Source organism: Hypanus sabinus, chromosome 10 (assembly GCF_030144855.1).
Source record: "Hypanus sabinus isolate sHypSab1 chromosome 10, sHypSab1.hap1, whole genome shotgun sequence".
NCBI lineage: Eukaryota > Metazoa > Chordata > Chondrichthyes > Myliobatiformes > Dasyatidae > Hypanus > Hypanus sabinus.
In genome coordinates this window covers 64,164,954-64,179,607 of record NC_082715.1, presented here as the reverse complement: position 1 = coordinate 64,179,607, position 14,654 = coordinate 64,164,954, and the positions used below count along the sequence as shown (strand labels likewise).

General features: G+C 41.2%; 1 protein-coding gene across 1 annotated transcript in view; it reads right to left on the bottom strand.

Moving 5' to 3' along the window:
• Positions 1–14,654, bottom strand: part of LOC132400716 (myelin transcription factor 1-like protein) — a 450,971-nt gene that overhangs the window by 97,796 nt on the left and 338,521 nt on the right. The window contains exon 13 of the mRNA XM_059981999.1: positions 13,094–13,347. Coding sequence (XP_059837982.1) covers positions 13,094–13,347 — 254 coding nt within the window. The remainder of the gene's footprint in view (positions 1–13,093; positions 13,348–14,654) is intronic.

Below are 14,654 nucleotides of genomic sequence, written 5' to 3'. Positions count from 1 at the left end.
GCTTAACTGTATCCTGCATTGCTCCAAGCCCCATGTCCTTATTATGGACATGGACCATGTCCATGCTCTCACACATAAAGAGCTATAATCCCACCTGATCTGGACAAACACCAATTTGCCTACCGGGCAAACTGCTCCACAGAGGATGCAATCACAACAGTTCTCTATATTGCTCTGACTCACTTAGAGGAACCAAACACTTCTGTGAGGATGTTATTTGTGGACTTCAGTTCTGCATTGAACACAGTCATCCTCCATAAACTGGTCAGAAAACTGAACACTCTTGGCCTTGGTTCCTCCCTGTGCTCGTGGGTCATGGACTTCCTCACAGACCAACCACAGCAAGTCAGAGTTGGTAAGCACACCCCCACCACCCTCATCTTAAACACAGGCACCCCGCAGGGCTGTGTGCTGAGCCCTATGCTCTACACATTCTTCACACATGACTGCACCCCCCATCTACATCTCTAACTCCATAATTAAATTTGCAGATGATACCACAGTGGTTGGCCTAATCTCAGACAAGGAGGAAACAGCCTACAGGCTCGAGGTGGATCATCTGACGGAGTGGCGTAAGGACAATGACCTGGTCCTTAACACTTCTAAAACAAAAGAGATGATCATTGACTTCAGGAGATCAAAGGACAGAGTACACACCCCCCTTCATATACATGGAGAGGTAGTTGAAAGTGTGGAAAACCTAAAGTTCCTTGGAGTTATGTTGTCAAAACAGCTGACATGGACCACCAACACCTCGCTGACATGGACCACCAACACCTCGCTGACATGGATCACCAACACCTTGCTGGCATGGACCACCGACACCTCGCTGACATGGATCACCAACACCTCGCTGACATGGACCACCGACACCTCGCTGACCAGGACCACCGACACCTCGCTGACATGGACCACCGACACCTCGCTGACATGGACCACCAACACCTCGCTGACATGGATCACCAACACCTCGCTGACATGGACCACCGACACCTCGCTGACATGGACCACCGACACCTCGCTGACATGGATCACCGACACCTCGCTGACATGGACCACCGACACCTCGCTGACATGGACCACCAACACCTCGCTGACATGGATCACCGACACCTCGCTGACATGGATCACCGACACCTCGCTGACATGGACCACCAACACCTCACTGACATGGACCACCAACACCTCACTGACATGGACCACCAACAACTCGCTGACATGGACCACCAACACCTCGCTGCTTGTAAAAAAGTCACAACAAAGACTCTTCTTCTTCTTCTTCTTCAGAAAGCTGAAACAGGTCAAACTCCCACAAAAGCTGTTGCTTAACTTCTACAGAAGCACAATTGAAACCATCCTGACCAACAGAGCCACAGTGTGTTATGTTAGCTGCACAACCACTGAGCAACAAGACCTTCATCGTGTGGTGAAAGCAGCCCAGCGAATTGTCAGGATGGAGCTCCCAGGACTGGATACCTTCTATTCCAGCAGACTCAGGAGGAAAGCAATCAGCACAACCAGAGGCACCACATACCCCGGCCACTCCATGTTTGACCAGCAGCCATCCAGCAAAAGGTTCAGAACACTAAAAGCCATAACAAATAGACTGAGGAATAGCTTCTACACCATAGCTGTGGCCTCCATCACCCCACTCCCACAGAACAATGACTGAAACTGTGAGCACACACATGCACACACAAGGACTCAAATACTTGCACTAACGGCACTTTGTGCATTACTGTGATATTCTGGTGCGGCTGCAACTTATTTTCTGCTACCTATCTATTTAATACTGTTTTTCTATTACTGTCTTGTTTTTATCTACCTCTTCGCTTGATTGCCTGAGAAGAAGCCAAACAGAGTTTCATTGTACTTATGTATAATGACAATAAAGATCATTCAATTCAATTCAATAAATGTGTTTTCTGACTTACAGTATACAGCTTCATTTTCAACAAAGAGATTTTAAAATTTTCTTTGTCATTTTCAAATCCCTCATTATTTTATCCTTGTTATCTTTGTAATATCCCCCTGCTGAGTAAAATGTCTTAATTTTGAAATTTGGCATTTTCCTAAATCTTATTAATAATCTGCCAAAGTCCATAAACTGAGCATGTTATTTGCAGGCAAAATGCTGGAGGAACACAACAGGCCAGGCAGCATCTATGGAAAAGAATACAATCGACATTTCGGACCGATGAAGGGTTTTGGCCTGAAAAGTCAACTCTACTCCTTTCCATAGACGCTGCCTGGCCTGCTGAGTTCCTCCACCATTTTGTGTGTGTTGCTCAGATTTCCAGCATCTGCAGATTTTCTCTTGTACATGTTATTTTCAAATTCCTTTTATCATTCCATCCCTTCTGCAAGACACTCTTATATATCACATAAGCTTTTGATTGTATCCTCAAAGAATTTGATGCCAATATTATCTCCTTTAAAAATAATTTTACAGAAATTTTTCTGTTCTGTTGACAATGCCACACAAAGTTGCTGTTACTGCTTAATGACATTTAATGTTTTTGGGAAATGTGTATCCAAGTAGCTGGCCTTTAGCAATCACTTTCATTTTAATTCTCCTCATAGAAAGCATCAAAAAAGTTTTCAAAAAACATAATTATTAGCAACAATTAGAGCAAGTAGAATTAAATATATCCTGTTGAAATTGTTCAAGTTTATTGTCATCTAACTGTACTGTACATATATACAATGAAACAAAACATTCCTCTGGATCACAGAGCACTCACAATACATATATCACACAGCATAGAAAACAAAATATTACCACAAATAAGTTAATAAAATATAATTTAAAATGCATGCAGTGCACAGCACAGCTAAACAGTAAATAGTCCAGTAAACAGTAAAAAGCTTGCTGTCTTAGTGACGAGATCACGGTGGTAGCAGAGTATTTATTCATTAGTCTTACAACTTGGGGGACGATGTATTCTCGACTTGATGCTGCTGTACCTCCTCCTTGGTGACAGTGGGCCAAAGAGATTGTGGGATGGGTAGTGGGTATCCTCAAAAATGCTTCGAGCCATTTGTATACAACTCAACAATACTTCAAGCCGTTTGAATACAACTCACAAACAGGGACACCGGTGATCCTTTTGGCAGACTTTACTATCCTCTGTAGGGTCTTGTGGTCCGATGCCATGCAGCTTCTGTATCACATAATGATGCAGACAGACAGGGCACTCTTGAAAATAGCTAGAATAGGAAAAGTGAGACTTGCATGCCTCAGTCTCCTCAGTTATTGTAGATGTCGCTGTGTCTATTTGCTCTTGTTGGGAAATTGAATCGAAACCAGCAGTTTTTAGAAGGTGGAAGAACACTCAGGTATATCTTATATCTTCTTCCAAAGATTCTGAGCACCCATCCTCATAGATCCATTGCCCCACGGAATATATTCCTTCTGACCTCAACTCTGTTTCACCTCGCCCATCCATCCTTTCCAACATACATTTGCATTCCACTGCCCTGGCCCATGGTCACCACATGCTGGACTGAGGACCTTCCATTTCTCTCTTGGACCAACCTCCACTCACCATCATCCACTTCTGGCTAAAGTTGATATCACAGTCATCAACATTACATTTTTGTTCCAATTCTTTCCCCAACAATAGGAGCTGACATGTTAATTAAACCAGGTCTTAGCTTGGTTTGCATCTTCATTGGAACTGGAATATTCAATGTACCTAGCTAAGGTCATCATTCCAACCTCTTCAACTGAAGAAATGATTACTATATTCCAAATTTATTGCAAACAAAATAATATACCAACATTTTCACTCATTTAAACCCCTTTATTTGCACTTCCCTTTGCTTTATTACTTCAGATAAGGGTTTCGGATTTAGAACCATAGAACATTACAGCACAGAAACAGACCCTTCGACCCTTCTTGGCTGTGCCGAACCATTTTTCTGCCTAGTCCCACTGACCTGCACCTAGACCATATCCCTCCATACCCCTCTCATCCATGTACCTGTCCAAGTTTTTCATAAATGTTAAAAGTGAGCCTGCATTCACCAGTCAACTGGCAGCTCATTCCACACTCCCACTTTTTTGATTTCTCCAGTGTGTTCAACACCATCCGCCCTGCTCTGCTGGGTGAGAAGCTGACAGTGATGCAGGTGGATGCTTCCCTGGTGTCATGGATTATTGATTACCTGACTGGCAGACCACAGTACATGCGCTTGCAACACTGTGTGTCAGACAGAGTGGTCAGCAGCACTGGGGCTCCACAGGGGACTGTCCTGTCTCCCTTTCTCTTCACCATCTACACCTCGGACTTCAGCTACATCACAGAGTCTTGCCATCTTCAGAAGTTTTCTGATGACTCTGCCATAGTTGGATGCATCAGCAAGGGAGATGAGGCTGAGTACAGGGCTACGGTGGGAAACTTTGTCACATGGTGTGAGCAGAATCATTTGCAGCTTAATGTGAAAAAGACTAAGGAGCTGGTGGTGGACCTGAGGAGGGCTAAGGCACCGGTCACCCCTGTTTCCATCCAAGGGGTCAGTGTGAACATGGTGGAGGATTACAAATACCTGGGGATACAAATTGACAATAAACTGGACTGGTCAAAGAACACTGAGGCTGTCTACAAGAAGGGTCAGAGCTGTCTCTATTTCCTGAGGAGACTGAGGTCCTTTAACATCTGCCGGATGATGCTGAGGATGTTCTATGAGGCTGTCGTAGCCAGTGCTATTATGTTTGCTGTTGTGTGCTGGGGCAGCAGGCTGAGGGTAGCAGACAACAACAGAAACAACAAACTCATTCGTAAGGTCAGTGATGTTGTGGGAGTGGAACTGGACTCTCTGATGGCGGTGTCTGAAAAGAGGATGCTGTCCATCTTGGACAATGACTCCCATCCACTCCATAATGTACTGGTTAGGCACAGGAGTACATTCAGCCGGAGACTCATTCCATCGAGATGTAACACTGAGTGTTATATCTGTGGCCATCAAACTTCACAATTCCTCCCTCGGAGTGTCAGACACCCTGAGCCAATAGGCTGGTCCTGGACTTATTTCCACCAGGCATGATTAACTGATTATTATTTAATTATTTATGGTTTTATATTGCTATATTTCTACACTATTCTTGGTTGGTGCAGCTGTAATGAAACCCTATTTCCCTCGGGATCAATAAAGAATGTCTGTCTGTCTGTCTAAAGGCCAATGTGCCAAAACCTCTCTTTATGGCCTTATCTACATGTGACATCACTTTTAGGGAATGGTGTACAGTATCTGTATTCCCAGATCCCTCTGTTCTACTATAGTCCTCAGTGTCCTATCATTTACCTTATATGTTCTACCTTGGTTTGTCCTTCCAAAGTGCAATACCTCACACTTGGGATCTCCTCTGAGAAAGGTATGAGCTATATAAAAAGGATGGGTTACACCTGAACCCGAGGGAACCAATATCCTTGCAGGCAGGTTTGCTAGAGAAGTTGGGGGAGAGTTTAAACTAATTTGGCAGGGGGATGGGAACTGCAGTGATTGGAATGAGGATGGGGCAGTATGCAAGTAGATGCAGTGTGCAGTGAGTCTGTAAGGAAGGACAGGCAGATGATAGGGCAAAATTGCAGTTTGTGAGATGAGTAGAAGTGTAATATGGAAGCATAATCAAAAGGATGATGAATAGAGGTCTGAAGGTTGATGATAATTCTCAACATCACTGAATCATGATGAAAAGAACTTCATAATAAGGAGCTTAACATTCATGGATACACATTGTATCAAAAGAACAGGCGGGTAGGCTGAGGGGTGTGCTGGCTCTGTTGGCAAAATATGAAATCAAATCCTTCGAATGAGGTGATGTAGGATGAGAAGCTATAGAATCCTTCTGGGTAGAGTTAAGAAAATGCCAAGGTAAAAAGACACTGATGGGAATTATATACAGGTCTCCAAACAGTAGCCAGGATGTGGGATATAAATTACAATGGGAGATCGGCAAGGTATGTAAGAAGGGCAATGTTTCAATAGTCATGGGGGATTTTAATATGCAGGTAAATTGGAAAAAACAGGTTGGTGTTGGATCCCAAAAGAGTGAATTTCTAGAATGCCTATTAGATGGCTTTTTTGAGCTAACTAGTGGAAAGGCAATACTGCATTGGGTGTTGTGTAGTAAACCAGATTTGATTAGAGAGTTTAAGGCAAAGGAACCCTTAGGAGACAGTGATCATAATACGATAGAATTCACCAAGGAGTTTGAGAATGAGAAGCTGTATCACTATGTCAGAAGTATCAATATTATAGTGCAGTAGAGGAAGTTGCAGAGGCATGAGAAAGGAGCTGATTAAAGCTGCAAGGGGGCACTAGCAGGGATAATGGCAGAACAGCAAATGGCTGAAGTTTTGGAAGGTGCAGAGCAGATACATCTCAAAAATGAAGAATTATTCTAAAGGGAGGATGACACAACTGTGGCTGACAAGGGGAGTCAAAGAAAGTATAAAAAGAAAAGGGAGGGCATATAATATATCAAAAAAAAATGTGGGAAGTTAGAGGATTGAAAAGTTTTTAAAACCCAACAGAAAGCAACTAAAAAAGTAATAAAGAGAGAAAACATTAGATATGAATGTCATTAGCCAATAATATAAAAGAAGGTAACAAAAGATTTTCAGATATATAAAGAGCAGAAGAGAGCTGAAAGTGGATATTGGACTGCTGAAGAATGATGCTGGAGAGGTAGTAATGGAGGACAAAGAAATGGCAGGTGAACTTAATGAATATTTTGCATTAGTCTTCAATGTGAAAGACTCTAGCAATATGATAGAAATTCAAGAGTATCAGGGGACAGAAGTGTGAGTAGTACTAAGGATAAGGTGCTTAGGAAGCTGAAAGGTCTGAAGGTAGATTTGTCGACTGGACCAGATTGCCTATATCCCAGGTCTCTCTGAAAGAAGAAGCTGAAGAGATTGTGGAGGTATTAGTAATGATATTCCAAGAATCACTAGTTTCTGGAATGGTTCCAGAGGAACGGAAAATTACAAATGTTATTCCACTCTTTAAAAAGTGAGGGAGGCAGAAGAAAGGAAATTACAGGTCAGTTAGCTTGTCTTCACTGGTAGCGAAGATGTTGGAGTCTATTATTAAGGATGAGGTTTTGTAGAACTTTAAAGCACTTGAGAAATAGACTGCATGTCAGCATGGTTTCCTTGAGGGGAAATCTTGCCTGATAAATCTGTTGGAGTTCTTTGAGGAAATAACAAGTAGGATAGACAAAGGCAAGTCAGTGGATGTTGTTTACTTGGATTTTCAGAAGGCCTTTGACAAGTCCTACACATGAGGCTGTTTAACAAGATAAAAGCCCATGGTATTATTGGAAAGGTACTAGCTTGGATAGAAGCTTCGCTGACTGGCAGAAGGCAAAGAATGGAAATAAATGGGACCTTTGCTGGTTGGCTGCCATTGACTAGTGGTGTTCCTCAGGGGTCACTGTTGGAACCGCTGCTATTCTCATTATATTTCAGTGATTTGGATGAAAGAACTGATGACCATCTGGCAGAGTTTGCAGATGAGATGAAGGGGCAGGTAGTATTGAGGAAGCAGAGAGTCTACCTAGTCAGTTTGGGAGTATGGGAAGGAGGTAGCAGATGGAATATAGTTTAGAGAAGTGTATGTTCATGCACTCCAGTAGAGGTAGTAAAAGTATGGACTATTTTCTAAATGGGAAGAAGATTCAAAAATCAGAGGTGCAAAGGTACTTGGAGGTCCTTGTGTAGGATTCCCTAAAGGTTAACTTGTAGGTTAAGTTTGTGGTAGGGAAAGAAAATGCAATGTCAGCAATCATTTTGAAAGAACTTGAAGATAAGAGTAAAGATGTAATGCTGTGGTTTATAAGGCATTGGTCAGACCACACGGAGTATGGTGAGCAGTTTTGGGCCCCTCATCTAAGAAAAGATGTGCTGATGTTGAAGAAGGTCCAGAGTAGGTTAATGAGGAAGATCCCATGAAGGAAAAGGTTAATGCATGAGGAACATTTTATGGCTCTGGCCCTGTACTTGCTGGAATTTACAAGGGAGGATGGGTCTCATTGAAACCTATTGAATATTGAAAGGCCTTGATAAAGTGGGTATGGAGAGAATGCTTACTATAGTGGATGAATCTAGGCCTCAGAATAGAGTGACATCCATTTAGAACAGAGATGATGAGGAATTTCTTTAGACAGAGGGTAGTGAAACTGTGGAACTCATGCCACAGATTATTGTGGAGACCAAGTCATTGGATACGTTTAAAGCAGAAGTTGATTGGTTCTTGATTAGTCAGGGAAGCAAAGATGACTGGGAGAAAGCAGGAGAATGGGGTTGAGAGGGTTAACAAAACAGCCATGATGGAATGGTGGAGCAGACACGATGGGCTGAATGGCCTAATTATGCTCCTATGTCTTGTGGTCATAAGCTATCAATTAATATTCATTGCAATACAATTGATTTCAACCTATACCATGAAGCATAAATTACCATCCATGATGTTAAACATAGCCCTTAAACATGTCTGTTGCATTTCCTGGATTTCTATTTCTGCTCCTTACTAGAATCTTCTCCTGTTTTCAGTTTTCATGCTTTTATTTCAACAAATTATTGATTGAACTTAGAACACTTTCAGCATTGTCCCTGAACAGGACATTTCTTCCCTCCATTTTCTTTCAGCATTCCAAAGGGATCATTTCTTCATGATATACTGGTCCATTCCCCAATCATACGCAAAGCCTAATTCCTTCCTACATCAATTTCCTTTACACTTTTGCCTCCTACTTTCATATTATCCAGGGACTTTACATCTTTCCCAAAGTGAAATGGTAACTTATTTGTATTTCTTCCAATTTAGCATTCTCTGCTTTAACTGTGGCCCCCTCTGCACTGGGGAAACTAAATTCAGACTGCATGACTACTTTGCAGAACGTCTCCAGTTATTCGACAAGTGTAACTCTGAGCTTTCTGTCATTTCTATTCCTCATCCGTCACATTTCTGCCTTGATCCTTGCCTCCAAGATGTTCTAGTCAAGTTCAACACAAATTCAAGTGACACATGTTCACCTTTCATTCAACAATGGATTCAACAATTTTAGAAAACAATGCTGCTTCTCTCATTTATGCATCTGTTGCTTCCTTTCTTGTTCTATTACTTACTTTTCCCCTTGTGCTATCACCATTTTCATTATCTTTCCTGTTTTTCACTATATTTTTATACGACCACTCCAAATACTTATCTTACATTGCTCTGCACTCTAACATTTATTATATTTCTAATATTAACTTAAAATGTCTTTTTAATCCAGAGATACTGCCTGATTTATTGAGTAAGTCCAGGATCAGGATACGCTGGTTTTATTACACCATTGTGACATGGTGCTCGTGAGTTCAGATGCCCCAGACTTTTTACTCTGTTCATTAATGGCTTGGATTGGAGAACTCTGTATGCATGTTTGCAAGTGACACATCTGGCATTAGGAAGGGGAGTAAGCGTACAGTTGGAACTAAGGAGATCCAATGGGAAATAAACAGTTCAGAAGCAGAACTATGGCAGTATGAGTCTTCTACATGAAATAATCCGTTCTAGGCCCTGGGCAATAAAAAGAAAGTACATCCAAATACCTAGAAACTGGGCACATTAGGAAGCAAAGACAGGTAGAATCCAAGTAAAAAGACTTAGTTTTGTACCAAAAGCCATCTTGGGCGGGCTGATGTTCAAATGATGGTAAATTATGTTTTGTTGACTACAACCATTGTAAAATACCTTTATTTTCTTGGCAACCTGAAAAGTTGATCATATGTGAAGTATCTACAAAAGCAGACAAATCCATCAATAATCAAACAGGTGAATAATGGGGTCATTAACATTGAATAAGTTGCCATAAGGTGGAAAAGAGAAGCAGTACACTATTCGACTTGTTTGTATTCACTTGCCAATCTCATCCATCACTTATTTTGGTACTGTTGTTACTTCTTAGCCCCAGACTTCAAAGCCATCTTGGTCCATGCAAGGGCATGAAAGTTCAAGCCCAGGATAGAGTGACTATATTTCTGTTCTTATATCAAATATAAGAACAGAGTTTGGTACGAAGTTGTCCTAATAAAATAGATAATTAAGGAAATCAGGGAGACTGCTTTCAAGAGGGTGTGTCAGATCTTGCACAAAGGAAATCAGATGTGGCAATTGCAGGTTAATATTTCTATCCCAGAAACATTGTTGAAGAATTTCATCTGGACTGTCTGCTAAGTTCAAATATCTGCAACAGCATCATCATCGACATTGCTTCCACCATAATCTTCACCGATGACTGGACAATGTTCAGTTCCATTCATAACTCCTCAAAAAATTAAGCAATCTATGCTTTCACACAAGTCCTGGACAACATTCTGGTATCAACTGTTAAGTAGCAAGTAACATTCATTACAGAAAACTGACAGACAATAAACATTTCCACAAGAGAGAATCCAGCAGCATTTCTTTGATATTCAACAGCATCTTAATTTCTACCATCAATATTGCGGGGGTCAACGCAAGTATCTTAACTGATCTTCATATAAGCTGTAGTTACAAGAACAGATCAAAAATTGGGTATTCTGTGGCAAATGATTCACTTGCAAATACCCTAGGGGCTTTACACAATTTCCAACACACAAGTTAGAGTGTGATAGAATACTTTACTTCAGACGGATACCATAAGGCCCAACAACACTCAAAAATTTCAATACTGTCCAAGTTTAGACTGCTCCCTTGAATGATGACCCTCCCTCCAACATGAACATTCATTCGCTTTATTACTTTCACATAATTGATGTGTGTCTCATCCATGAAATCAACTTGTATCTTAACAAGATTACTTGAAAAGTACTCCTCAGATTTGCAAACTCTACCATAAAGAAGAGCATATTCAGCAGATTCATAGAAATATCACCATCTGTAATTTACGTTTTTAGTTGCGACAGTCCTGACTTGGCAATGCATTGCAGTTCCTTCATCATTATAAAACCATAAGAAAATAAGATTCAGGAGCCATTTGGCCCAAAGAGTCTGCTCCGCCATTTCATCATGGCTGATCCAATTTTCCTCTAAGCTCCAACATCCTGTCTTCTCCATATGACCCTTCATGCCCTGACCAAACAAGAATCTATCAACCTCTCTCTTAAATATATATAAGGACTTGGCTTCTACAGCTGCCTGTAGCAAAGAATTCCACAGATTCACCAGTCTCTGACTAAAGAAATTCCTCCTCATCTCTTTTCTAAAAGGATGCCCCTCTATTCTGAGGCTGTATCCTCTGGACTTAGACTCACCCACCATAGGAAACATCCTCTCCACATTCACTCTATCAAGGACTTTCATCATTTGATATGTTTTAATGAGGTCACCATTCATTCTTCTGAATTCCAGTGAATACAAGTCCAGAGCCATCAAACGCTCTTCATATGACAAGCCCTTCCATCCTAGAATTATTTTGTGAACTTCTTTTGAACTCTCTCTAGTTTCAGCACATCCTTTCTAAGATAAGGAGCCCAAAACTGGACACAATACTTAAAGTGAGGCCTCATCAGTGCTATAAAGCCTCACGGGTATATCCTTGCTTTTCTATTCTAGTCCTCTTGAAATCAATGTTAACATTGTATTTGCCACCTTCACCACAGACTCAACCTGAAACTAACCATTATGGAATCCTGCACAAGTACCCATGTCCTTTTGTGTCACAGTTTTTTGTATTTTCTCTCCACTTAGAAAATAGTCAACCCTTTCATTTCTTCTACCAAAATGCATGACAATACACTACCTAATACTACTCCATCCACCATTTCTTTACACATTCTCCTAATTTGTCTGTCCTGCTGTAGCCTCACTACTTCCTCAAAACTACCTGCCCCTTCACCTACTTTAATATCATCTGCAAGCTTTGTAATAAAGCCACCCATTCCATCATCCAAATCATTGACATATAACTTAAAAAGAATCGACCCAACACAGACCCCTGTGGAACACCACTAGTCACCAGCAGCCAACCGGAAAAAGGCCCCCTTTATTGCGACTCTTTACCTGCTGCCAATCAGCCACTACTTTATCCATGCTAAAATCTTCCCTCTAATACCATGGGTTCATAGCTTCCTAAGCAGCTACAAGTGTGGCACTTTGTTAAAGGCCTCCTGAAAATCCAAGTATACAACATCAACTGGTTCTCTTTTGTCTATCCTCTGTTATTTCTTCAAAGAACTCTAACAGACTTGTCAGGCAAGATTTTTCCTTGAGGAAACCACGCTGACTACAACCTATTTTGTCATGTGTCTTCAAGAACCCTGAGATTTTATCCTAAATAATTGACTCCAACGTCATCCCATCTACTGAGGTCAGACTGTGTTAAAATCCTGAAGCTTCCCATCCAATACCATTAACTTTCAGACTACAACCTTTCAAAAAGCATCTCAATACTAGGTTCCAAAGGACAATTATTGGTGGGCAATAATGGTAGTCTTACCAATAACACCCACGTACTATAAAAAGATACCATATAAACACTACTTGTAAGGTACTGGAGAGTCAGGGAAAAGTATATTCACGGTGATGGATATCAAGAGGAGGAGAATGTAATCCAATCAGGATGAAAATTGAGAAGCAAATTGTTATGCAATATTAGGAATCAAGAATTCTCTGTGCCAAAAAGCAGGAGATGGTGAAAAAGCCAAATTAAATCCATTGTGACTCAATGTTGTAAAACAATAAAACATGAAAACTTCCGGGGGGTGGGGGGGGTGAATACTTCTTGTAGGCATTGTAAATACATCTCAAACTGCAGCTTTTCTTTGCTCCACTCACTAACTCAAGGTGTTTGTCAGAAGTGAAAAAGAATGAAAGCTATTTTCATTCAATACTTTCTAAATTAAAATCGTTGCTAAAAGCCCAAGTTCCTAGTATAAAGATCGATTGTAAAATTTCCACTGAGGCAGCCTCTAAACTGAGGCCATTGGATGTTCTTCAATGTTATCTGGGTTTTCTTTGTGCTTAGGCCTGTATATGTGCACACACATCACTTTGTGGATAGTGGAGCCACGGATTGCTAACAACACTGGAGGATACCTTTGGGAAGGACATCACTTACCCTGGCACATAGATCCTGAGGCTTGGTTGAGAGGTTCTGAGGCATCTCTCGACACCTGGTGGACAAGTTCAGAATAGCCGTGGCTGCCATGTGTGCTGCCTCCATGTCATGCGTGTAATCGAAGCTGCTCTTACTCGAGGTGCTGCTGGCACTGCTGCCGCCACCACAGCTGACACTACTGCTGCTGCTGCTGCTGGGCGCATAGCTGCTCGTCGTGCTGCTGGCTGAACTGGAGTTCTTACAAAATCGCTTCGCTGTAACAACAAGAAATAAAAAGAACACATGACCACTAATTATTCCATTAACTAAATGTCAGCAACCAGATTTTGTATTGTTTCTTTTCAACATAAATTAAGCCCTTAAAAACATTCTGGGATTCTAGTGTAGAACATTTTACGTGTTCACCTACAAATCCTTACTCCAGTCTCTTACTGAAGGTTTTCAAACTTCTGTTTTAAATGAAGAACACCTGTAAACCAGTGGAGAGTGGAAGATATCAGATAAAGTATTAGAGAAGTTTGGTAAATGTTTCCAGGCATTATATCAAAACACAGTGAGATTAAAATGCAGCAAGAGACAGTATTATGGCAAATTCTCTTTCACATTTTATATTTTACTATGTGCATCTAATTCCAAATGTTTTCCTCTCTGCAACCATTTTAATAATTTTATAATGTGCATGTTAAAGATATGTTTATGGATGAATTAAGAGAGAAGAATTGATGATTGAATTGCCTTAATTTACTAAATTAATACACAAAATGCTGGAGGAACTCAGCAGGTCATGTAGCATCTATAGAGAGCAATGGTAGTTGAATTTTCAGGTTAACATCCTTCATTTGGACCCCTCATCCCATTTCACTCCATTGATTCAGCCAGATCTGGTGAGTTCCTCCTGCAGTTTTTGCGTTGTTCCAGATCCCAGCACTTGTACACCGCTGTGCCTCTTAAAAATGCATCAACATGAATTACATGTATTGTGGAAGATGAGAATGACTTATAATTTGTGGCTGTTGTACGTTGAAGGCAAAACTGCGGGGAAAACCACAAGTTTCCTAGCCTCGTCTCCCCACCTAAGGTCAGGTCAGAAGTATCTACTGCCATATGGGGGTTCCAGGCAACCTTGGTGGTTGCTTGAACCAGGCATGTATTAATGAGAGACTCGTCAGAGCCTATCCTGTATTGAGGGAAACCCAGCATGTTTCCTTCAAAAGCTTTGTTTATTTCGGTGGCTGAACTCATGGCCTTTAAAAAGGAAGCATCACTGAATCAATATTTTCCATTAACAGTATCCTTGTGTGCTAAAAAGAGGACTGTGAGCTACCGCGTTGGGTTGATAAAAACTTTGATGACTACCCAGTCTATACTAGCTGTAAGACCTGCTTAAGCTTCCTCCTCACACCCTATGCAGGCTGCAATTCAGCCTCTTCCAGTGAGTCATATAGAATATAGAGTAGTGCAGCACTGGACAGGCCACTCAGTCCTTGATGTTGTGCCAATCTTGATGATAATTATGCTAACTATCCTTTTCCTGTGTATCATCCATATGCTTTGTTGCCAT